The 25,553-nt window shown below is 36.9% G+C and overlaps 4 protein-coding genes across 9 annotated transcripts; 2 read left to right on the top strand and 2 right to left on the bottom strand.

The window, feature by feature from the left end:
• Positions 1–548: 548 nt before the first annotated feature.
• On the top strand, positions 549–3,335 carry LOC311278462 (glutathione S-transferase Mu 4-like). Its single transcript, XM_084389316.1, has 8 exons — positions 549–684; positions 1,678–1,753; positions 1,852–1,916; positions 1,992–2,073; positions 2,175–2,272; positions 2,395–2,490; positions 2,607–2,717; positions 2,822–3,335. Exons 1-8 carry the CDS (start codon positions 649–651, stop codon positions 2,915–2,917), a joined length of 660 nt encoding a protein of 219 aa, XP_084245442.1. The 5' UTR covers positions 549–648; the 3' UTR covers positions 2,918–3,335.
• A 1,483-nt stretch (positions 3,336–4,818) lies between these two features.
• On the bottom strand, positions 4,819–13,309 carry eps8l3b (EPS8 signaling adaptor L3b). Of its 2 annotated transcripts, none has more exons than XM_084390431.1 (20): positions 13,168–13,309; positions 12,140–12,199; positions 11,310–11,377; positions 11,172–11,236; positions 10,693–10,851; positions 10,433–10,582; positions 10,154–10,242; positions 9,706–9,836; positions 8,958–9,073; positions 8,747–8,861; positions 8,588–8,658; positions 8,254–8,328; positions 7,495–7,640; positions 7,222–7,393; positions 7,056–7,087; positions 6,524–6,617; positions 5,861–5,965; positions 5,634–5,719; positions 5,362–5,494; positions 4,819–5,235 (listed from the first exon to the last, which is right to left on the bottom strand). In XM_084390431.1, exons 2-20 carry the CDS (start codon positions 12,175–12,177, stop codon positions 5,191–5,193), a joined length of 1,890 nt encoding a protein of 629 aa, XP_084246557.1. In that variant the 5' UTR covers positions 12,178–12,199; positions 13,168–13,309; the 3' UTR covers positions 4,819–5,190. The 2 variants fall into 2 exon arrangements, with proteins under 2 accessions (XP_084246557.1, XP_084246556.1); XM_084390430.1 differs by having other exon boundaries at positions 5,634–5,722; positions 13,168–13,290.
• A 688-nt stretch (positions 13,310–13,997) lies between these two features.
• On the bottom strand, positions 13,998–17,947 carry atp5pb (ATP synthase peripheral stalk-membrane subunit b). The gene is made up of 7 exons (XM_084390432.1): positions 17,797–17,947; positions 16,997–17,033; positions 16,718–16,863; positions 16,170–16,333; positions 15,466–15,591; positions 15,124–15,303; positions 13,998–14,200 (listed from the first exon to the last, which is right to left on the bottom strand). The coding sequence occupies exons 1-7, from the start codon at positions 17,822–17,824 to the stop codon at positions 14,123–14,125; spliced, it is 759 nt and encodes a 252-aa protein (XP_084246558.1). The 5' UTR covers positions 17,825–17,947; the 3' UTR covers positions 13,998–14,122.
• Positions 17,948–18,492: 545 nt separating this feature from the next.
• traf3ip3 (TRAF3 interacting protein 3) lies at positions 18,493–25,497 on the top strand. 5 transcript variants are annotated; one of them, XM_084389521.1, is made up of 15 exons: positions 18,493–18,627; positions 19,007–19,084; positions 19,361–19,830; positions 19,998–20,097; positions 20,312–20,381; positions 20,508–20,535; positions 20,640–20,669; positions 20,784–20,879; positions 21,513–21,584; positions 21,808–21,948; positions 22,101–22,238; positions 23,200–23,335; positions 23,485–23,624; positions 24,239–24,358; positions 24,587–25,497. In XM_084389521.1, the coding sequence occupies exons 3-15, from the start codon at positions 19,459–19,461 to the stop codon at positions 24,785–24,787; spliced, it is 1,644 nt and encodes a 547-aa protein (XP_084245647.1). In that variant the 5' UTR covers positions 18,493–18,627; positions 19,007–19,084; positions 19,361–19,458; the 3' UTR covers positions 24,788–25,497. The 5 variants fall into 5 exon arrangements, with proteins under 5 accessions (XP_084245647.1, XP_084245644.1, XP_084245645.1 ...); XM_084389518.1 differs by having other exon boundaries at positions 20,297–20,381; XM_084389520.1 differs by having other exon boundaries at positions 18,500–18,627; positions 19,007–19,055; positions 20,297–20,381.
• The last annotated feature ends 56 nt before the right edge of the window (positions 25,498–25,553 follow it).

The raw sequence follows: 25,553 nt of genomic DNA, 5'->3' as shown, positions 1-25,553 counted from the left end.
TGGAAAACCCAGACAGCTTGCCATTTCTATTTAAATCAAGTTGACCTGGCTTGAGTGTCAAAGACACAGGCTTTGTTTGTGTTCTGTCCTTTTCACCAGCCTGTCCCTCTAGTTTTACAATTTGGGGCTAAACTTCGAGTTTTAGAGCATCTGTTATAGTTGTTGCGTCACAAACTTTTTTCAGACGGTTTGCCTTTTAGGGTAAATAGGAATATACAATAAAATGCATGAATTGCATAGTCAAAAGTTTTCAAGACATTTGGAAGACGTTTATTGTGACCGTTAGTGTTAATAAATGTCGAATTCTCGGAAGAACAAAAACGCTTATTTTTGTTACATGTATTTATGATGTGAATGTGTTCTAATTTATCGCTCCTGAGATGTATAAAATAAGAACATGTCGATTTTTTGGTTCTCTGGGAACAGCATAACCATGATTATGTGTTTAGAATGCACATATCATTGCTGAAAAATTCAAATGAAATGCTGGTTATAATTTTGCACGGACATCATAATTTTGTGGGAGTGATATCCCTTTAACTTGAGTAGTTAGAGCCCACGCCCCCTCCTCCATTCCGCTGCTCTGACCCCAGCTAGGTTCATTTCGAAGCAGAAACTCTGCACAGTGCACGCTCTTGTTGCTGCAAGATGACAATGAAGTTGGCATACTGGGATATACGCGGGGTGAGAAACTTTGCATGAACATTTTTGCATAACTGCTGTTGAACATTTTTAATTGATTCTAATTTGATTTCTGCGATTTTTTTTTTCCGTTCGTAAACTTTTGGGTTTTTTTGCTCGTAAAAGTCACGCAGTTATCACGAATATAAGATTCGTGTGGTTTCATGTCTAAAAACGATCAAACCTAATCCATATTCGCAGCTTGTTTAAATGAACATCTTTTGTGGACTGTAAGTCGAGACTCTAGAAATGAACTGTTTGTTAGTTTGGCAAAGTCAGGGGTGCATACGAGTTTGTTGATACTTTTTTTCGTTTAGAGTGTCTCGCCATGGCCACAGATGCTAACGTTACTTTGATTACAGTTGAGTTTACATGCCAGTTTATTTGAAGCCTTTTCGGGTGTGGTTACACCCCAGTAATTAGGACGAAACACAATTGCTCTATTGTTTTAGTTAATGCAGTTAACATAATATGTTTAAGAGCTGGGAATTCTTTAGCAAACAAATAATACTGCATCACATTAAACGTACGCTGTCTGTAGTCACAGGACATTCTCGTGCCTTATGTATCTCCATGCCTGAGGGAAACTATCAAAAATGTGGCACAGCAAACCGCACAAACATTTGACTCCCTAAAACCTACTCTATCCCTTGGCCAACTGCTGGTTGGTCAGAATCACTCTTAAGTTTTCGGATTTCAAATGAGACCAATCTAACTTTTTTAATGTAATTGACATGAAAAAGTTATGTCTTAAAAAAAAAAAAAAATAGATGACAATATTTTAAGGCTGCAATCTAGAGCAGATCTGTGTTGCAATATTTCCAGCAATTAGGTATTTGTCCTTTTAGTGCTACCTCATAAATATGCAAATAAGAACATTACCTATATAAATACGCATTGTGAAGTTTCGACCCTCTGTTAATCACTTCAAGTGAAAACCATTTTTCAGCAGCACGTTATATAACATTCCATGGCTTTTATTTCATCTGTTAACAGCTTGCCCAGCCAATCCGCCTGCTGTTGGAATACACTGGTACTAAGTATGAGGAGAAGTTCTATTCTTGTGGTGACTGTAAGTGATATGGTCACCATTGCTCCGCAGACATAACCAGATCTTCTTTATAAAAGCACAGTGACGGGGGGAGTTGATTTTATATTCTTGTCTTGCAGCTCCCAACTATGACAGAAGCTGTTGGCTTAATGAGAAAGAGAAACTTGGGATAGACTTTCCTAATGTAAGTTACACAGTCACTCCAATGGTATTTATTGTGCAAGTTATGCAATAACTAACCATCACCTTTATTCACCAGTTGCCCTACCTGGAGGATGGTGACACAAAGATAGTCCAAAGCAATGCCATCATGAGATACATCGCCCGCAAAAACAACCTCTGTGAGAACTTGATTCATTTATTCCTTCAGTAAAAAAAGCTTTTTGTGTCACTGGAAATAGTCGTCTAAGTAATGTAAAACATCTCCATCTAATTTTTCTAGGTGGGGAAACTGAAGAAGAGCAGGTGAGAGTTGACATCATGGAAAACCAGGCGATGGACTTCCGCAATGGTTTTGTCCAGCTCTGCTACGGAGACTTTGTGAGTGATTGATTGTATATAAATCTATGTATTACAGTTAGAAATGATTAGCTAATATTATACATTTTTTGTTAATTGATAAGATAACATGATTTGTAATCCTTTTTTGAATTTGATTAAAGGACAAAACCAAATCATGTTACACTGAGAAACTGCCAGGAACTCTAAAACAGTTCTCTGACTTCCTTGGCGACAGGAAGTGGTTTGCTGGGTGCAAGGTAAATAAGCATAATGTACACAAAACACATGTACTTTGTCCATTTTAAATAGTTCGAAATAATAGTACATCCCATGAGATTATTTGACGTGCTTATCCCACTGTCTCATCCTGTAGATCACATTTGTGGACTTCATCATGTACGAGTTGTTTGATCAGCATCGTATGTTTGACCCAGCATGCCTGGATGACTACAAAAACCTTAGATGTTTCCTGGATCGCTTTGAGGTTTGGATTCAGCTTTTATCACACAGAAAGATTAGTTAGTCTCATGTAATTTGTAATGTATAAGGATTAACCTGTAACTCCAATATAATTGTGTTCCCTGTCAGAGTATCGAGAAGATTGCAGGATACATGAAGTCAAGCAAGTTCATGAAAACACCCGTGAACAACAAGATGGCCAAATGGGGAAACAAAAAGGAGTGAAAAAATGACAAGACTGGCTAGATCAAACATCATAAGTTGCGCCATCAACTGCAATGCATGTAGTGATAGTTATTTTGAACCGGCAATTTAAGGATAATTAGTTAAATGTACATCCCAGTGATACAGTTGACATTAGTATTGATTATAAAATCATAACAAAACAATCAGAAATCTCAGTTGTCTATAGACATAATGCAGTTGAATAGCAATTATGTTTAGATTAAAAGTGTTCAGGTGTGTGTTGCACTCTGATTTTTGTCTATTTGATGCCATGAAAAGGAAATAAGTATAACATTTCATTGTTATAGATTTCACTATTTGGATTGTAATTCTACATTTGAATTGTAAAAAAAGCATTAAATGTATCTCCTTATTTTGACCCAATAAATCAGAACTTTTGTTCCATTCAGTTTATAAATTAAGTGTGGGGTTTTCACACGTATACTCTGGTAACCTAACAAAGCAAAACATTTTATTGAATTGCTTATAAAATAAATAGGAAACAAAGACATTACAGATGTTTATGTAGCCAAGGTAATTAACATACAGCAAGAAAAGAAATAGTATAGAAAAAAACTTCAATTATGAATCATTTGGCCTAGCCTGCTATGGAGGAAGAGAATGTTATGATCGACAGCGCTGAATTTCATTTGTTGATTTCTCTCTTTTTGTATTTTTTGACCACCCGCTCCTGCTAGATTTGTGTTGGGCTGATATTTCACTAGCCATTTTAACCCTTTAAGTGTCACCCCCCTTTTTTTAAATATACATGAAAATGCACATTTCGACTTTAAATGGTTGTAATTAAAGAATGCTTTGGATGCTTTGTATAGACGTAAAATTGGTCTTGTTTTAAAGAAGACATTTGGCAGATTTATGTTGAAGTGAAATAAATTAAGAAAGTGAAACAAAAAAAAAGTTATAGAAGTTTGAGTTTATGAAAATGTACAATATAAAAAATTTAATTTATTCATATTTTATATAAAATATATATTTTTAAAACCTGTCCGACTCTAAAACTGCTAGAAAATCAAAGCCAAAAATCTGAATAAGTTGTGTTTCAAATTTTAGGTTGATATCTCAAAAAATGAGCTTTCAGTGAGATTTTGTTTGGGCGCAGTACCAAACATTTTCACTAGGTGACAACCAGACTCCATTACTGCCCATATAAGGGCGCCTCCATTTCCATATGCGTTATTAAAAACATTTTAATATCTTTTTTTCTAAAATAATTTAATGGATGATACCTTTTGAACTCTTGGCATGAAAACAAACTGAGGTTTCAACCATTCTTTCATGATTTTTCATGTTCATTGCTATTTCAAAATAAAGGTCTGAACACGCCTTAGGAATATGAAAATATTCTTGTTGCAAATTGATAAATTACAGCTCCTCTACTTTATTTTGTCAAGATTAGTTTATGTTTATTATAGGATATTACTGTTTTAAATATGTAAAGATTTTGGGCCCACCGGTGGGCCGGTGACACTTAAAGGTTTTCATCTTAACGGTATTTTAAATAAATGAAAAGCTGGATAATCAAAGGCAACCTTTTTTAATTAACTTTATTACTGCTTATACACAAACACATTACTGGATTAATGGAACTTAAATGTAATCAAACCTGTTTAACCCCGAAATCCAAAGCTTATTTTTAAGACCATTAAACCTGCTCTTTATTTTAAGGTGTGCTTGTTAGTGTAATTATACCTTCAAGTAATATTAATTAACAACATGTACTATAGAGTTAGGATTATGCTTAATTTAGAGTTATTACTAATTTCATGTAATGTACAAGGACACTAAAATAGTGTCACCTTTTCTTTCATTGAGAGAAAACAAAATATGCATAACTGAATTAAACTATTAGTAAACAAAAATGACTACTAATGTGTTTATTTATGAGCATTTATTAATAGACAATGCACAATCTGCATGAAGTGTCAGGATCAATCAGAATGTTACAGACATGCCTCATTTTCATTAAGCTGGTATAACAACTAATGTTAAACATGACCACCACCCCCAGGGACATCAGTGGAAATCAATTTAATGGAAATAATGGTATCGAATAAATAAAATCAATGCAATAAATGTATACATTCGCATAATGTAAAAGGTTATATAATATCACTAAACAGGCAGCAGCCTGAACTTGTTTTCTAATGAATGGAAAAGTTGAAGTGTGTGTGTGTGTGTGTATGTAGATCTTGTTCATTCAGGTCCAGACAAGTTCAGTTTCTCGATATCAAAAACACAGCAGGGTCCTCAGATTATCGGCGGCCACCATACTGACTGTACTCGGCCTCACTGGCAAGCTGCAAAGCAGATGGAGACCGATAACATTTGCCTGCTCTGCCTCGGTCATTCAAAACACCACAGTGAAAAGTGCCTCATAAATAATGGTATTTGTACTTTGAAACAGACGGAGCTGCATTACTTACGGCAATGCTCGATCTGACGCTCTGCAGTTGGAAGAAGACTCGACCTCCTTCCTCAGGACATATTGCTCTGATTTCATCCTGTCTCATTCCCAGCAACATCGCTCCATTGAACACCCCGAGACTCTGGACCGTCCTACACAAATCCACAATGAATTAAAATGTTATCAGTAACAAGATATTAAACTCATTCATGTGGTAAAATGCAATTTTCAGAACTGCATTTCGGTGTAGTTTTAAGAATCAAATTAAACATGCTAGTAATGGTTTCTTACATTTTAGAAAAGCCTTTGTACTGTAACCAGGCTTTGACTTCCTCAGGTCTAGATTTCATGTCCAGAGATGGAGGTCCTCCCATATTCTGCTGAGAATATGGAGATAAAAACGTCATAAAACTATGGACTGTGTACAGCTCAGTACATTGTTGAAATGATTGGTTTTAAAGAAAAAAGAAAAGGGGGAGGGGAGGGTTAAAAAAAAGTCAGTGCATTGACTGTCTCACTGTTGGCTTTTGTCCATTGACGGGCTCCAGAACATTCTGAGGCACATAACCCTCTTCATTACTTCTGTTTTTCACTTTCCACCATTGCCCAGACTTGTCGGTTACCTAGAAGCAAGCACAAACTATATTATGGTATGTATTTTCTGCTCAGGAAAAAAGTTTTACAAAAATAAAGAAATAAATGTTTACATAAAACAACCTTTTTTTCTTTCTTCTGCCAAACACAACAGATATTTAGAAGAATGCTGATAACTAAATAGTGGATGCCAATGACTTCCCATACTATGGAGGTCAATGGGGTCCAACAACTGTTTGGTTACCGATATTCTTCTTTTGTGTTCAGCTGAAGAAACTAAATTCATATAGGTTTGGGACAACTTGAGTAAATGACAGAATTTTCATTTTAACTACATTAGTTAACATACAACAAAAAATCCCTCTGAAGCAATTATTAATCTTACTTAAGGTTAATTTCAGCATTTACTAATACATGATTTAAATAAACTTTTGTATTTAATTTTTACAAAGATTAATAAATGCTGCAATAAACGTATTGCTCATTGTAACTTAACTACAGGGATCTTACTGTAAAGTGTTGCCAAAAAACGTTACTTTTGATTGAATTAGTGACTTCCGGGGGGGTGTTTACACATAAACAATTACCTGCACATTGTCACCCTTCATCACACTCAGTTCCTGAATGTTCCTTGCCATGAAGTCATAGATCACCCTCATATAAAGTGGCGGCTCTGCAGACCTGATATAAAATAAGACCAAAGTGCTACTTGACTTGATTTGAAATTTACCCAAAGAAATCTTTAGTGAATTCATCTGTCTATTAAAGACTACATTCTTTTCAACGTATATCCTTATAACCCTTTAAAAAAAAAAAAAATCTGTAGTATTATATTAGATGATTAAATTGATATTACTGTGCTTCTGCTACTGTTGGTTTCATTCACGGAAATAAACCTTTGTTGTTATAAGAACACAATTCACGGAAATAAACCTTTGTTGTTATAAGAACACAATGCACTACTAAAGCCTTGGTATGTGGACTTCTCCCTCTTTTTAATAGTATTTATTTTATATTACAGTTTGTTTAAGATCATTGGCTAAAGGACAATGTTTTATATTGCTGTCACAAATATATTTTTTATCTGGGTATTTCATAGAGTTCAGTGAAGTTGCTCACGGCATGGGTGGGGTGCTCCAGGGTCTGTTGTCCTGGAAGAGAGAGGAAATAGTTTGTACTCATTCCACTGTATTTGATCAGGTTAAGATCCACATGTCAAACACTTGACGCGTTTTATAACATCCTTAGCTCATTAAGTTGGAGTTTGTCCTCTGAGAGATTTTACCTGTTCAGGCGGCCTCTGATTGACTTTCATGGATGGGAAGCGCTCGCTGTTGCTCCGTGAGAGCTGCCTGCTGGCTGGGGGAGACTGGGACGGGACGGGCGGAAGGGGCTGCCAGCCGTCGTAAAATTGGGGATAATATGGAGGGATCTGATTCCCATTTGGAAATTTGGATCTGATTGCAAAAAAAGATGTATTTAAAGAAAAATCATGAGCTTTTGGTTGTGTTTGCTAATTAATGAAGTAATTTAATTGATAAATTCTGGAACATAAGACCTTGGGATGTTCCACGCATCACCCAAGTTTCCCCACAGTCGGTCCTCATTTGGTGTGACAACATTTCCCAGGAGCTGCAGGGCTTTCTCTGTGAGCAGTGGACTCAGCACTGTGGGAGGGATGTTGGGAGGATACTGACTCACCATCTGAAACATAAAGAAACCGTTAGAAACTTAGTGTGATGAAGGGTGATGTGGTGCTACCCTGACCTTTAACCTTTAATTAATATTTTCTAAATAAAGTGGTCCTTTTTTTCCGCAAACAAAGCACTCACGTCGCTTCATAAAATTGAGGTTAAACCACTGGAGTGACATGGATTACTTTAATAATGTCTTTACTACCTTTCTGGGCCTTGAAAGTGGTAGTTACATAACTGTCAACGGAGGGACAGAAAGCTCTCAGATTTCATTAAAAATCTTCATTTGTGTTCCGAAGGATGAACAAAGTCTCACGGGTTTGGAACGAAATGAGGGTGAGTAAAATGTCAGTGTGAACAAATGACTAAATCCATCAAAAGTAAAGCTTTCCCTCTGGGAAGAAAGTGCATACATGCTTGTACAACTTGTGCTGTCTTAAAACAGGTAACCAAGTCAAATCAAGTCAGGTGTGGTCACACTGACTCACCATCTGAAGCTTCAGGGGAACATAAGAACTTTTAACCTGCAGTATGAAAGAATGCTTGCCCGATTTAACTACATAATGGAAAAAATGTATGAAATGTGACCGCAATGCAAACAGACTGAACAAACAGATACTTACAAAAGTGAGGGAAGAGAAGAGACTGTGAACAAAGTCAGAAGCAGGAGGATTTTTTAGGTGACCATCCAGCCTCCCCTGTCACAAGTAGAGATGAGACATTTGCAATACTGTATGTCTCATATTAAGCATTACAGAGCAGTATTCTGGGCATACAGTAAGTCGTGTTTTTTCATAATGGGAGTGAAAAAAAGAAAACAATTGGAAAATGTCCAAAAATCATTCAACCCATTGTACTTTACATGCTGAAACTAGAAGGGGGTAGTTATCAAAGAGTATTGAAGTAGACTACTGTTATCTTAAGAATTATTACAGAAATTAAACTTATATAACTTACCAGAAGATTGAAGCCATACTTTATCTTCTGCAGGCAGGATATGTATTCCTCCACAGTGGGAATACTTGCAACTATAATAAAATAAAATAAAAATAAACTTTTTTTTTTTTACATCCTTAGGAAAATTAAATAGCAAGTATCACTGTGTCAGTTGTTCACCAAATGTTGGAGCATTTTTCTTTTTCTTTTTCTTGCTTCCATCATCTTTTGGCAAAGCTGAGCCAATTTTATATATGAAGGTCTCAATGTCGGCTGCGACATGGTTAAAGATCTCCTGTAGAGAGTGATTAAATGGATGGAAGAAATGTGTCAATAATGATAACAAAAATGGATGGATTAATAACACAGTGTGTCAATAAAAACAACCGACCGCATCTCGGTCCACATCATTTACTGGAGGTGGGATCTGCTCTGGCTCAGACTGCACTGGCCTGTAAGGGGCTTCATCTCTGGGAAATGGCATTGTGGGTGAAGGTCGTCTGTCGTCTGAAAAAAGCAAAACAAAAGCACATATATACCAAAAGAAATCAGTGATACATGATACATTAGTGAGAGAACACTTTAATTCAACCCTCTAGTATTCCTCACTTAGGGGTCAACCTTGTGATTCTCAGCGGTCAAAACAGACTGTAGACAAAAAGTGTAACATAAATAAAAAAAGAAGAAATTGATTTACAATATTTTGTTTCAGTAATATGTATTCTTTTGTATTTTGAGGGGATTTAATGGTACAAGGCATAAATTATGCACCACTAATTTCTATGTAAATTAATATGAATATTAGAAAAAATATTTCATATATATATGTATGAATATATGAATAAACTATGTGTATTCTCTAGTTGCTTATACTAATATTTTTAGACATAATTAATTGTATGTTTTGCAAAAAAATCCCCAGAAATCTGTATTATCGTATTTGCCATTCAATTCTTGTGGAGGTCATTTGACCTTTTTTTTTTTTCTTCTAAGACCATTAAGCCCTTTCTTATCATTCATATATCATCATTATTATCATTCATATAGCAATGGCCACAACATTTTTCACCAAGCCGATGAAGTAAAAACTTTTTAGGTTTGTGAAGTGGATTTGTGAAATGAATTCTTCAGGTGATCACCATAGTCTTCATAGTTGTTGAACTGCGGAGGGGGGAATTCTGGGGGAAGTGGGTTTGAGTGCATGGGTGAGAGAACTGGTCTCTTCATGCTTCCCGGATGACCCTGGCCAAGGATGTTTTCCAGATGGCTCCTGCCAAACAGAAATAATATATCACTGTAGCGCACTGATAAAAAAAATGAATCATTAAGGCATTAAGTGTAACAAAAATATGTATTTTTACAATCTTTGTAAAGTTACTTTGATACATTGAGTATAGCTCACAAAAAACTTTTTTATCCTGAGAACTTATTATCCTGAGTAATCGAGACAAGGGTTGTCTAGACAAGTTGTTGGCATGTATGTCCACTTAAAACATCACAATTTAGTACATTATAGAGTTAAAAAGCCATATTATGAGAATGAATGCTTGATTCTCAGTACAACTTGTTTCTGAGGCAGCAGCTGACCTGATGTCCATCTGTGGTTCCTTAAACGGTGGAGTGGCATCCCCACCTTGCTGGATCGCCCTTTCCAGATCATTTACCACCTCCTGAGCCTAGCGATTCAAAACAGCAGAGATGCATGCCTTTATACAAATATTCAGGGAACTGACGGAAGGAGTGGAAGGAAACTCCCACATCAATCCTGAAGATATATTAAGAACGATTTATAATAGCCAGATGCACCGCTATCTACCCTCAGATGGATATAACATTTCTGAACACACAAACAGTGTTGTTCCTCACCCCGACCTCCTCACACTGGAACAGGAAGGCCTGTGGAGCTCTCTGGCTGGGATCCTGAACTGAGAAAATCAGAAGGGAGTCATACACACAGCTGTCCAGAACAGCTTTCGTCTTCCTGATGCTACTCAAATATACAGACTCCAAAACCTCCTACAATTCCAGGAAACAGAGTAAGAGTTCACTGTTAGTACTGGAACTGCCATTTAATGTAACATACTTTTGTTAGATTAGTGAACTTAAGCATAAAGGCTACCCTTGACCTTGGTCTCTATGTCACATAGCTGTAGGTGGTTGGCCTTGACCTGCATGATCATTTCCTGACCCCACACTTTCCCTTTACTGTCCATACTCTTCAGCCTGTTCACACAGTCATCAATGCTGCTCATCTCTCTGCCATCTAACACAAAGGTGAACAGGTGCTAGGGAATGGAAAAAGAAGAAAATGTTACTATGATATGTGTCCCTTATCAAAAAAGAGCTTGGTTATACAGTTGAGGGCCTTGAGAAATTCTCAAATCTTCCAGTTGGGTTTGTGTGGAAATCTCTATAGAACATGCAAGATAAGCTTTGGTTGTCTGTTCTTTTCAATAAAACACATTAGTGAACTGGGTGTTGGCTTTGTGCTAACAGATTGTGATTATGAGTCCGTCACAAGCAGTCAGCAGCACACATTTGAACATTATAAACATATCAGTTAATAAGTGTTAGTCACAAATGCATAAACCAGACTAAGTCTTACCTCCACTCTGTGCTGAAAGTCGTCTTGCTGTCTGCTGATTGATTCTGCATACTCCTTCCTTTGCACTAAAGCAACAATATCAAGTTAAAAATGATAGTATTTCTTAGGATAGGTTGTTTAAATGGGGTTTCTACTTACTGTAGATGGATTTGGCACTGGGACGAGACATGCCAGACCCCTGGGAAGACGGCTCAGATGAGAAGCCTCTATAATATAATTACAACACAAAATGCCTGAATAAACTTTCCCCCACATATTTTAATTGTAATATTTAAAAAAGATATTAGAAAGAAATCCTGAAGATAACCCCCAAAAATAATTTCAATATATTTCTTGTTTGTCCACATTTCAAGTGTGGCAACAGTTTTGGTAGGGTCCTATTTTTGTTCCAAAATGAGAGTAAAGTCAAGTTCTTCCATACCAGATGTCAACAAAAATTAAAATGAAAACTACATGGAAAGATTAACTTTTCATTCATAAAAATAATGACTAACATACCTTGGAAAAACTACATGACTCTTAAACTAACTCATATTCATTTTAGTTTTAGATACATGGACTAATATAAAACTTGAAACCTTTACAAACTGTCTGAATTAACTGTAAAATGTCACTGGATAGCAATATCTACCACCATTAAACAATTTAAATGATACTAGTTAGTGCATTCACTTTGGCAGCCCTAAAATACTAAAACTGAAATAAAAACTGAAATGAACTGAAACCAGACAATGAACTGAAACCTTAAATTATACTAAAATAAAGTAGAAAGCCAAATGTAAAACTTTTATAACCCTGCCTCATAGCAACCTTTAAAGGCCTTTCTGACATCTGTTATGACGACCAATATGAGAGAGATAGAAGGCATGATGTTCTACACTGAAACACCCTATTATGCACTTTAGGTTCAAATTCCACGCAAACACAAAGATAAAACGTCAGCTGACAGAGATGAGGGAGACATGTACCTTTGCTGGAAAACGGGCATAGGGTTACCCCCATACATTCTTGACTGTGATGTATAACACCTGTAATAACAACGTTATCAGTTTTGAAACCACTCAAGAAAAATAGCAGAGCTTTTGAGCAGCTCTGCCAGGCAGAAGCATTAGTTATGAAGAAGTGTCTGTTCATCAGTTGTGGTTTGACACCACTGATCTTATCTAAAAGAGCTAATAAGTGTGCAATCATCAAGTATGTGAAGTAAGCACGCAAATAATATCCTCAAAACTGGTACAAAGTCAAAAATATCAGAACAAGACCTTTCTATGTTCACAAGTTGGTGTTCTTAATAAAAACATATCATTTCAACAGTTATTAAAGTCAATTAGTGAATATGCTAGATTCATAAGAGAAGTGCCATTTGAGAGTGATGATTTATCAATGTATTTTTCATTACAGAGAAGTACTGAATATGTTATACATTTTTATTTGTTTTATAAATGTAAGACCTTTAAGATCACTAACAAAATCACATAAATTTGATTCATTTATTACTTGTAACAACAATGAATCACTAAATGATGGCAATAAATCATGGCAGAATCACATTTAGAATAACAGCTTGAACAATTTAGAAAAGCTAAAACAATTTGGCTTTCACAAACCAGTTACAAAGCCTCTGAGGTTCTCAAAAACAGGCAAGAAGTGTCTAGTCATGACAAATAAGCAGCAAAAACTGCTGAAAGCCAAATTCTGGAACTTTCTCTGTAACAAGTTATTGTGCTTGGCTTGACAAGAAGAAAATATTAGCAGAAGTACAATGCCATAGCGTAAACCAAGTGTAAAAATAGAGAAAAAAAAGAAAACACTTATTACCACAGCTCTAAAACAACACAAGTTGTAAAACAAGTACAATTAAGGATGTAACCAATCTGGCATTATTCAAATTTGTCACGGTCATATTAACCTGTAGGCAAAACGCCATGTATCAGTGACTCCACACGCATTTGGTTATAACACAGACGTTGTGATTAGCCAAATGATTGTACATTACCTCTGAGAAAATCCTAAACAAGTTTAAGTTCAACTCTCCAAATCTACGGTCAGATTACTCCAGAATTTAGACATATCCTTAAGTCTGTCTTCCTTGTAAACTGTGTGAGAGCAAATATTCTGGACTTCCTGCTCAGAAAAGCTGAGGTCAAAGTCTAGTTCTTGAATTATAGTAAGTCATAAGGTGAGAGCGGGTAGGTTTTTCCATTTATATCCTTGAGTACAAAGGTATTGTCATTAATAGGCAGCCCTGTGACGTGTAGAGCAAAGCGGCACACACTGACCCTAAAATGTATTTGTACACTTACGTCACACTGAACGCATATTGCCGTAGATAATAAACCATTATACAAGTGGCATACATTTTAAAAGATGAGAATATTTTTCAACCAAATCAGATCACAAAAAGAAAATGTTACGTTTAAAATATTGTTGCAAATAAAAATATTTGGACCTGTTACACTTTTGAAAATAAATGTTTCAAATGGGGTTTTTGCACCGACGCCATATAACATTTTAGCGATCTGTTGTTAAAAGATTTTTTTTTCTTATTGTGATTAACATTTTAATAATCTTAAGAACCATAAATATTAAAAGTTCTTCATGAGTTTTTTTTAGGAGTGTAGGATGATGAATCATTTGTTTGCAGATGCCACTCGATTTGATGTTTTATGATGTAATGCACTGATATCATGTTGTGACGCTGAAACTGATAAGCCAAACTCATCTTACTAATGTCACCTCACAGCTCCACAAAACACTCAAACTATTAATGCCAGGACTGCAAGACAGACAGCTGGAGTTCTTCAAATAAAAAGGACAGAAAAGGTATTTAGTGAATAACCAAATCTTTTATTTAATACGGGTATGTACACTTTTGACGACACTGCCAGACTGGCATGTTCACGAGGAAAGAGTTAGTTTAGAAAGAAAACAGGAGGCTTCAGTGTGGACACCTATACTGTAGCCCTAGCCTGAGTGGCCTTGGCCAGGACTTTCAGATCTGAAATGCACTTGGCGATGCTTTCCTTCTCCTGAAAGACAAAAAGAAAAAACTTAATTATTTATAGAGATAGTAATAACAGTAACATAATTATTTTGTAGTTATTTCAGGTGGACATAAGTCTAAATTAAGGTAACTATTCTACAGTTACATGTACTTACCATAGCAATAACAGTACAGTATGTTATGCATAACTAAACCAATCCCTAATTACATTGTAATTACACTGTAATAATGTGTAAAGTGTAACCTAAATTTCAAGAACCCATCAATGACTGACATGTTTAGACCTAGAGTGATGTTGGTGAGCTCTTTCCCCCTTTTTCTTATCATCTTCTGTCCAAATAGCATCTTAGCACTGTTATTATATCTGCTGATAGAATGTTGAGTACAAAGTCTCCATCTAGAGGCCAAGCTAAAAATCACTTCAGAACTGATTCTGCACCAGGGATGGAAAACTTTTGGTCCTATAGGGCCACTGTCCTGAAAACAATTATATTTAAAAAAAAAAACTTCACCTGACTGTAGCTTTCTAGTAATCCTGAAGATATCGATTAGCTTCTTCAGGTGCGTTTGATTAGAGTTGGAGCAAAAACTCTGCAGGACAGTGGCCCTCCAAGACCAAAATTTCCCATCCCTGGTCTAGACTAATGTAGCATTTATATTTGGACACATTTGTAGTTTACTAGAAAAGCTCAAATGATTACGAAAAAGAGATCAACAACAACAATAAAAGACCAATTTTCTCCAAAATATTACATTCACTTCTCGAAAACAGTCACAATTAAGAACTCCCCTAGAATCGGTTTGTAATTACCATGCACATTAATATTAAAGTGCATAAGCTCACCATTACTTAACAACTCTGACCTTCAGCCTTAAACAAATGCCTCCTTTGTGTAACAAACACAATAAAGTGTCAAAGTGCCAGTGGCGTGACCATCCTCCCTGTACCTGCTGTGGGGTAATGCTCTTAACAACGCTCTGTTCGACCCAGTTCACCATGTGCTCCTGCTCCATGCGGCGGTGCAGGTTCTGAAGCTGCACCTGGTAGTCCAGCCTCTTCTTCACCTCATTGGTCACCATGTGCAGACGCTCCCTGTAATTGGTCTCCAGCAGCATAGCCACATTGTTCTGATGGAAGATGGAATGAGGAATGTCACACAACGAGTAGTAGTGCCATTCTAAATGTTAATTCTAAATTTAAATGTAAAAAATCATGTGGATTCATGATATTTATGGATAGTAAAGCAGGGGAGAGATGATCTGTCTTCTGTCACATTATGTCCTCCTCACCCTCTTGGCATCAAAAAGCAAATGTCTTCCTTCAACTCTCCACTGCTCCTTCTTCTCATTCTCAATGCTCTGTTCCAAGACAGCCATGGCCTGACCCTTGACTTCCTGAGCCTTTGCCACTTTATCCTGCAGAGAAGACAAGGAGAATCAGATATTAGTCATCTGTATGACCAAACCACTCCCTCAGTTACAGGCTTTGGTTTCATTGTGCACAATATCAAATATATTAGCAGACAATCTTCAGCCACTTTTCCACTGTCGGACCAAACTGTTCTCATTGCTTAACTGTTCCATTCCGTGCTGATCCGGCCCCGCCGGTACGGATATGGTTTCATTTTCCACCATGGGACTGATAACAGAGCTCTTTGGAATGCAATATAAATGCGTCAGTCATCACCTTGGTAAAGCAAGAGTTAAAAGACAGTATGAGATTTAAATAGCGACAAGTTTTATGGAGGATAATCATATATTTATTTTAATAACAAACAAGCGACCAATCCTGAGTGTCGACGTCACGACACGCATTCTACCAGTTCTACCACTCTACCTATCATGCCGTGCCGGGCCAAACTCAAGTGGAAATATAACTGGAACCGTTCTTAGAACCGCTCGGCCCGACGGTGGAAAAGCGGCTATTCAGTCTTCAGTGTTAAGCTGCACAATTTCACAGGCGACATATCTGTTGAATACAAAACATTACAAACCTCATTGAGTTTGTCGGCAAATTCGGCTACAGTGGGCCCGAACTTCTTGATGCCATAAATGACGACAGCACCGATGGACGCGGCAGCAAAGGTCTCGTGATTGATTACGTAGATTTCCTTAGAGAGCATGTACAGGAGCAGTCCTGTGCCCAGCATATAAGGCCCTGCAGTCAGAAGAAAACACCACTGTTACGAACAGACTAGTGTATAAAGGTACTGGGGTTCACAGGAAAGAATCTCTACACAGCTCTCTTGGACAAAGATATAACAACTTTATTGTCGGTCTACTCATCGCATAAAGCTATCCTATGGTATGCTGCATGCACAAATGGCAATAAATTAAATTGTGATATGGCTTAAGTCACATTTGTTCTTTCAAGAGAACAATACATCTATTTACTACAAACTGTTGCTGTACAGAACACTTCTGCATAAAGACTCAACAATCATTTTTAAATTAAAGAACAGTTATCCATGAACTTGGATAACTGGGAGACACTGTGGCATGATGGTCATATGAAAGGAGACAATAAAGCAGACAACCCCACCTGTCACACCAGTCTTGGGGTATAGCAGTGTGAAGAGCTCCTCTGGGAAGATGCCATGTCGGACCTTTCCTCCTTTCTCGGGCAGAGGAGGTACTGGTGCAAGACTCTGGGAGGACTGATGAAAGGAACGGGAGGCTTGTACCAGGCTGGTGGAAGAAAAATAAATAAAAATAAAGCACAAGGTTAGAGTTCTATGGGTGTCCTTGATTGTCATTTGTTTTCCAGTACTCTTCAACCACAGACTGGCATACAGAGCACTGACCACAAGATCTTACATACCAAGCGCCAAAGGACCCGTTGTTTTTCAGGGTATGACCTACAAGAAAGACAACAAAAAACAATTAGTAAGGGACTGGAAATCAGTGACTGTCACTTTCATTAATATGAATGTGAGTTGTCAGAGTACTGCTATAATGTTTTAAATGTAATTTTCATCAAAAGATCAAATGAATCATTTGACCCAAAATGAATGAGTGCACATTTTCCAGCAGTCACACTTGGCCATTAGTTCAATAGAATCATTAACATATGGTAACACAGTGTTTTTGATTTATAATGATTTTAGTTCATTGTGCAGATCTAATAAAATGCACGTCCTTGCATTCATGACAGAAGTTACAAGCTGTCAATCTTCCCAGGTTAAGCAAAATCAGAGATCATTTGTTAATTTGCACATCTGAATGAACAATAACTAAATGGTATTACATTTTAAGATGTAAATTCTTAAGCTTCTAATATGCTATGTGGTACAGTTTGAATGTGGCATTAGCTCTCAGCTAACTGCTACACCACTCAATACAAGGACATACTGAAAGCACATCAACTCTGCGATCATTCTCATACAGAAATGACTGTTTGAGCATAAAAGCTGGACTTCAATTCATTCAAGAAGTCATTAGAATTATAATGTACATTAATTACAGCACAAAAACACGTTTCACTGCAGATTCAAGTGCGGCCATTCACACCGTGCGGCCTAATTTTACCCTTCAACTTCACATTCACTTATAAAACCGCCTATTTAATCCACACAATCAATGCGAAAGGTTAGAGTAGCTTTCATTGTATAAATCACCCACCTGAAACGAGCACCAGTCTCGACAACATGCTTTACTGGGTTAATGACAGGATCCCTGGCCGAAATGTCTTCTGTACCGGGCTCTCTGTGCCCTTCTAGACCAAGGATGAGAAACTCTCGCTTGATGATATCGCGAGATCTTCCGCAAACCTGCGCTTTGAACATCCGGGAAATCGACACTCTGACAGGGAGTCAGCAGGTGGCGCCAGTTCATCATACAAGATACCAAACGATAAAGGAAACGTTGACACTTTCAAGTTGCTGCTAAAAATAACATGAACATTTGAACATATCAATGATGACAGTAATGTCAACAAGCATTTCAATACTTTTTCATATAGAGAAACACTGCTCATGCGATGGGAATTTGCCCAGTAGTAGGGCTACATATTGAACAGTGGTAGCCTAAATGTGTTTTATAATCAGTTAGCCTATCTTGAACTTTTGTTTTCATATTCTGTTTCTACACCCTCTTCAACTTCGATTGAATGATTACTTTACAAATTAATTTGTTTTCAGACTTCAGACTCTTTTTCTCCAGTCCCTCTCCATCCACTATTGCCACATTTAAACAGCCAATATCATAACCTCGCCTCCAGTCCTAATCTCAGGGCCCATACATGTGTGGCACTAGTTTCAATACGCATGGCTGCTGAGATAGAGGAACTTATACAAGTTGTGAGGTTCATCTTACTTCCTGTTAAGCAAGCAAGGCAAAAGAAATAGACCGCCCTTTGTTGAATGAACTAGTTTTCAAGTGCTATGTCAGCTTCAAATCGTTCAGACCCTGCTTTCACAATTATATTCACTCCAGGGACTCGTCTAAGAACAGGTACTTTCATTAAAGGTTGTAAAGAGACAATTATGCTAAAACTTGTTCTAGTTTATCTGCAGAGGTTTATCTAGTTTGTGGTGTAACTGTTTGAATGCATACTTGCTATTCAGTTTCAACAAGTTGAAGCCTAATACATTTTAAACTGTGCTTAAACTGTGCTTTTTCATTTTTACTAATGAAACGCTTATTGGAAGGGAATGTGGATTTTCAGTCAATGTAGTGCCTAAAATTGTTGCAGATCACTACATGGGAGCATTGCATACTGTTATTGTGTTTTAGAGACATTTTCCAGAGATTATTAAGCAGATATCTGCATATTAATAAACACTGTTTGCATTTTAAAAACATAATTGATGGTACAACCTTTTTCTTTCAGCTGCATGTAGCTCAGTTCATGCCTGTTTTGAAACAATATGACAACATAAGTGAGCGACTGGACACACTTCATCTTACAGTATGTTTAATGTAGTATTTAATATTTTATACTGTATGTAGCCACTGTAAAAAAAAATATTTTATTGTAGCTGTGAAGAGAATAAAAACACTAAGTGTGACCTCAAAAACAACAGCAAAATTGTAGCTTTTCAGTTTTTAACTTATTTTATTACACCAGTTGTTGTTGACTATCCTCATTTTGTGTCATTCAGCTGGTCTATTTTTGAGAAATAATGATATAGCACCGCTAAAGGTTTGATGATATATGAATATATATGTTGTTTTTCAATTACAGGAAATTGCCACTTCAGGAAACATCCATTTACACTGTGAGGTGACATTCCGGTGCCTTAACATATAGCACAAATTTTCCAACTCATTCAGCCAGACAGAATGGAAGGAGCTCATGACAACAAAAGATCTCCGGCCCCAAATTACGAGTATAAAGTGGAGCAGCGTGCCGTGAAGCACAGAGAAATCAGCCATCGCAATAACACAACATCATGTCGCAGTCCCACAAGAGATCTGGACACAAGGTGGATTAAAAACGAACTGCATCGCAAAAGACAGTTTGAGTTCTTCAAAAGAAGACCAGTAGACCATGGCACATACACACTGTTATCTGCAGTGCCAAGGCAAAGGTACTCGAGGGAAACCCTGCACGAACCAGAGTTTATGACGCAAACCTTTACGTCAATCAGACGGCCCTTGATAACAAGTCCAAATGTAAAGCTCCAGAGAGATGGCATAAACTTTGCAAATCAGGTACAGAGTTTACTATTAGCCAGGTCTTTGGCCTGTGACTGATTGTTTACATGTTTTGTGGTTTATATTTCTTTAAGACATTTGAGCTGTAAATTCAAGGAAATGTTGTATAGTCTTTAATTATATCATCTATTTTAACATTGAAATTAAATGTCCAAATCCTAAAGACATTCACTACAATGAATGATGAAAATGATCCCGGTCTGAAATCAGATGGATGGGGTGTCAATTCTGTTCAGCTTCAGAGGATAGTGAAAAAGGAGCGAGGTTAGTGGATCTTCTGATGAATAACCATAACCAGGCCACGTCTAACATCGCTTTAATTTAAGCAGAAAGCATCATACTTAAGACATACTAGGGTTATGCACTGCATGATGTTGTAAAAAATGGAAAATAATTCAATTTTCAAAAAGTTGTGGCAGAACATGTTATCTTAATAATATTATTTTGTGTTATAATCATACAGTATATGATCATACAGTTCTCCTTAAAGACATCACTCAGCTCTCAAACACCCAGAAGACATTACAGACTGCCAGCATACAGACAGAGTGAGTTGCTTTTACATTACCTTTAATAGACTGTTTGCTCTTGCGGTTTGATATTTCAAAAGCATGAATTCAATTATAATGCACCTGTTTTATAAATATTAATGCAGCATTATGAACTCTGTTCAGGTCTGGATGTGTTACCGTCAAAGAAGCGGTAAGGAATTTGGTGATTGTTTAAAAAAGAAATTATCATATGCATTTGTAAAAACAAATAGCTAAACATAAATGCTGTTTTATTTTCCTCTCTTCTTTTTTCAGGATGTCCACCAGTTGTCTGTTTATTTAGAGGTATGGCAAGTATGCAGTCATAACTGCCTTTGATTGATATTCAAAAACACCAGCTTTTCCTGACTTAATGTGAAATATGTTACTGATATAATGAAATGTGACATCTCTATGCAGGAGGCCTTACATAGAGAAGAGGCTCTTAAAAAGAAGCTCTCCAGCCTCCAGAAGAGCGCCTCTACATTGCTGCACTCCACAGAGCTCCTGTGGAAGGTACATTAGTAAACTACTTCCTGCTGAAGCATTATTCACACAACACACACATGCACCTGACGGCATTCTAAAATCGAATCAAACACAATGACCGTGTGAACTCATTTGTACAGACGGTCAGATGTCCTTGCTTCCATGACAAAACGAATGCAAATATATTCAGAAATTCATGGTTACTTTTCAATTACTCATAATTACTCAGTCATATAATGTCACTCTGCATAATACTGGCTTCAGCAATTGGCGAGTTTCCTGGTTTGAACCCAGAAGACAGCAGTAATGTAGAGAGAGTTGGGGGATGGTCTTGTGGTCAACATCATCCGGCTCGTTATGGCTTGTTCAGAAAAATGGAAAGATGGTTTCTTGCTCACACACAAAATGGAGAGCAGTGTAGGCGTCAGAGAGGGGTTTGTTTGCGCTTTTGTGATGCTTCAAACTCAACCTGTTCAAACTTATACATTTTTCCATTTTGAGCTCATAACAATGTCTGTATTTCTCTCAAGAACCAATATAGCAATGCTAAGGATGGTAGTTGTCACACAGGATGCAGTATGCACAGAAACTGAAAACTCTTGGTTCAGTGGTTCTCTCTATCTCACTGACACACTCGCACATTTCCTTTTCCTCCCACAGACACGTTGTGATGAGGACTTGCTGAAGAGTAAGATCAAAGCTCTGGAGGCTCAGCTGCAGGTTTGCATCAAAGTAAGACCGCAAAAGATCCAACTCCAGCTCTGAGAACTTACAAAGCATTCAATTCAAAACAAATGATCTTTTACACTTAGATTGCAAGAATCAAGTGGTTTTTTGAACATTTTTCTGCTTTTCAAAAGTTGTACAATTGTATATTGGTTTAACATGCGGCCCTGGATAAGTACAGGCAAGTACAAAAAAAAAAGAAGATAAATTCAGCAATTTGCCCTTTCAGAAGGTTCCTCGGGATGGAGTGAAAAAAGTGGTGCTAAAGATGGAAAAACAGAGGGAGGAGTATGAACAAAAGGCTCTGAAGGCTATTCAGAGGGCGGAGAATGAGAAGGCGGAAGCTCAGAGCAAAATGGAGTACCTCCAGGTAAGTACCTGCCCAGGTCAAAAAAGTCTCAATATAGATATATTTTGTTATAACAAACTTTACCACCATATATTGCTAATCAGCAAAGGACAGAGTTCTTGCTTTTAGAATTCCTAGCTGGGTTGTAAGAATCCAATCTTCCCTTCCTCTAGGGGGCGCTGCAGACGGCACACACAGAGTCAGAGTGGTGGCAGAGGCTGTGTGAGGAGCTGAAAGAGGGTTCGAGTCAGCTGAAGAAGAGGCAGGATGAGTGCACCGATCAGATGCTACAGTTGCAGGGTCACTTGGAGGTATAACAAAGCAAAACCATGATGAGAGAATCAAAGGACTTGAGTGACATCACAGATTTCTGCAAAAGTTGACAAACCACAGAACCCTGGTCAATCTGCTTTCAGTACAGCTAATCAGAAATAAAAGATAAAATAAAAATAAAAAACTACACTGCCCGGCCAAAAAAAGTTGCTGTTTGGATTTAAATAGGCAAATGCTTAAGAGTCTATGATTGGATCATTATTGCAGTGATTATTATGTTTCTAACATGTTATATATTTGGCAACAGTTCTTCTAACTCTAGTTGATGGAGTGTGTAGCTTTTAATTTCTTAAACAACCATGTAGGAAGACAAAACATGGACATTTTCCAGGATGACAATGTCAAGATTCATCAGGCTCAAATTGTGAAAGAATGGTTGGGAGAGACTGGGGAGACTGAAAGTAGACTTTACAGAGACTTTACAGAGTGCTGGACTCTTGCATTGTCAATACAAGATCTTGACCAAAAATCAATAACATCACAACATTTATTTCCATCAAGAGGTGCATACATTTTTGGTCAAGATCAAGTATTGACAATGCAAGAGTCAAGCACTCTGTAAAGTTGCCATTCTTCATGCTCCCTCCTAACCATTCTTTGAGTTGCCATTCATTCTTTCACAATTTGAGCCTGATGAATCTTGACATTGTCATTCTGGAATATGTCCATGATGTGTCTTGCTACATGGTTGTTTAAGAAATTAAAAGCTATACACTCTATCAATTAGGGTTAGAAGAACTTTTGCCAAGAACATAATATGCTAGAAACATAATAACCACTGCAATAATGATCCAATCATTGAAGCATTTATAGAAGTGACTTTTTTGTGTGAAAATCGACTTTCAGTAATTTTGCAAAAGTGTTTTTAATTAGAACTGACTGAATGCTCTCCTCAGGTTGTGGCATGTTTCATTTATTGTTGTATAAATGTTTGTGCAGCGTTCTGTGGGACAGGAGGAAATGCTGAGAAAACAGAGTGAATCTCTTCAGTTAGAGAGAGCAGAGCTTCATTCCTGCATCTCAGAGCTGGAGGAGGAGAACCTCAACCTGAGAGAATATCTACAGGAACTCAAAGGTGCTGGCAAACTGACTTTCACTTCAAATATTTAGATAAAGCATTCATGGAAATATTTAGAAACGCTTAAGGAATTAAAGGAATTATTTCTTTCAAATCACATTTCATGCATCTCTCTTTATCTGTCTCTTTCTTTCACACACTCACAGGACACAACCACGAGTTGTGGAACAGTAACACACAAAGACATGAAAATGCTTCAGTGTTGGACCAACTCCTACGGACAGATAACGGCATAGCAAGACAACTGAGAGACACAGAACAGAGACTCAGAATGAAAGAAAATGAGGTAAAGATCTGCCAGAGAGAGCACTGAAATTGAGTTAAGGCAAGATATTACAGGCAAAGCCATTGTTGTTTTTTTGCACCCATTACATAGCGGAAATAAAACATCCAAAATACACTTTTGAATGTTTATTACACTTTATCTATTTGCATCTGCAGATCTCAATTACAATACATATCTTTAATTGCTGTTGCCTCACAATCATGATTTTTAGCCAACAATCTCCACTTCAATATGGTTTTCTACAGTATATTCTTAAGTTTTGTTCATATATCATTTGCCTGGTTTATATAATATTTTATATAATATAACTATATATAATATAATATAATATATTATAATAAACTACAATCGAACTACTATGTAAGACAAAGATCTTTCAAATATATAATATCTACAAAAAAAAACAAAGAAACTTTTATTAGCTGTAGAGTGGCAGTGGTGTTCCTACTTCAGTTGTCACCATTTAAGACTATTTTAGGGGAACAATAAAATAAGGTAAACCAACAAAACATTTATGCTGTTGTAAAAAGCATTTCCTTTCTTTTAGATTTTTTTCTCTCTATAAATTACCATAAGACATAGTTTAACATAGTGTTGTCTTGGTTACCCGGCAGTACACCGAGCTGCAGGCGGATCTTGAGGCCCTGGAGCAGGAGTGTTACGGCTATCAGTCCCGACTGACCCAGTGCCGAGAAGAGCTGAACATACTGAGGACGCGCCAGAAAGGCAGCAGGGTGAGACTCGAACATCATACTGTCTTAACCAATGCGTGACTATAAGTCTCTTGTTAGACTAGTTTTCTTGTAACGTTTGAATTTCTATTCACTTGGATGCACAAGTTATTTAAAATTGAGACTACATTACATCATGCACAACATTCTCTACACTTTATCCCCGTTTTATTTGGTTTCTCTTGCACATTTATGCCATAAATAATTGTCCTCCTCTATCTCCCCGAACAGAGTGGCTGTTGTAGGACCTGGCTCTGTATATGTCTGTTCTTACTGCTCATGATGGTGGTGGTGGTGGCAGGCCTGTGGTTTTATCATCCACCTGCTAGAGAACAGCTCCGCCAGTTTTACTCTGACCTGGAACAGCGAATGGAGGACTACCTCATACAGGCGGCATCAGATCAGCATGGAGCCTGCTTTAGACCTGTGTGACAAGCAAGAGTAAAGCCAAGAGTCTTAGAGATTTGTTGTCTATATTTATTTTTTTATTTCACATTTTTAATAGAAGTTGGACATATAATGTCTCTATTATTTTGTTAACTTTTTATTAGGGGTGTATCAATATATCGCGTCACAATATATCGCAATACAAAAATGCAACAATATGTATAGTGGATAGTGACAATTTGTATTGTGTATAGAAAGAGTGCAAGCATATTTGTCTAAATTAATTCTGTATTTTCAGCTTCAGAATCATGACTATTTTTATTCTGGTGTCCTGTGCATTGGGTTATCAGCACCAAGTCCAAGCCTATTAATTTACTCCCACAATGTAATATCAAATGTAGCATTTTAATCAACAGTACATTTTTTGTTAACCTTTTCCCATATGTCTTGGAGTATCGCAATAATATTGTATCGTGATATGTATCGAATCGTGACATGTATCGAATCGTGACATGAGGGTATCGTTACACCCCTACTTTTTATGGTTCTTTGTATTAGTATCTAAAACGGACCAAACTGTAAATACTGGTGATATGTTACAAAAAAAAAGTGTTACAATGAGTTAATACCTAAATCTGTATCCCATATATAGATTGTACCATTTTTTTACTCTGATAATTGAAATGTAAAAACTGGACTTTCAAATGTTAAAGTCAATAGTTCAAGCCTTGAATAAATTAACTATTTACAACTGAGATTTGCATTTTTTTTTACATTATTTTGTATTTACATTTACATTTACATTATTATG

This window comes from Rutilus rutilus (genome assembly GCF_951802725.1).
Source record: "Rutilus rutilus genome assembly, chromosome: 19".
Taxonomy (NCBI): Eukaryota; Metazoa; Chordata; class Actinopteri; order Cypriniformes; family Leuciscidae; genus Rutilus; species Rutilus rutilus.
The sequence above is the reverse complement of the archived record's forward strand: the minus strand, read 5'-3'. Positions and strand labels throughout refer to the sequence as shown.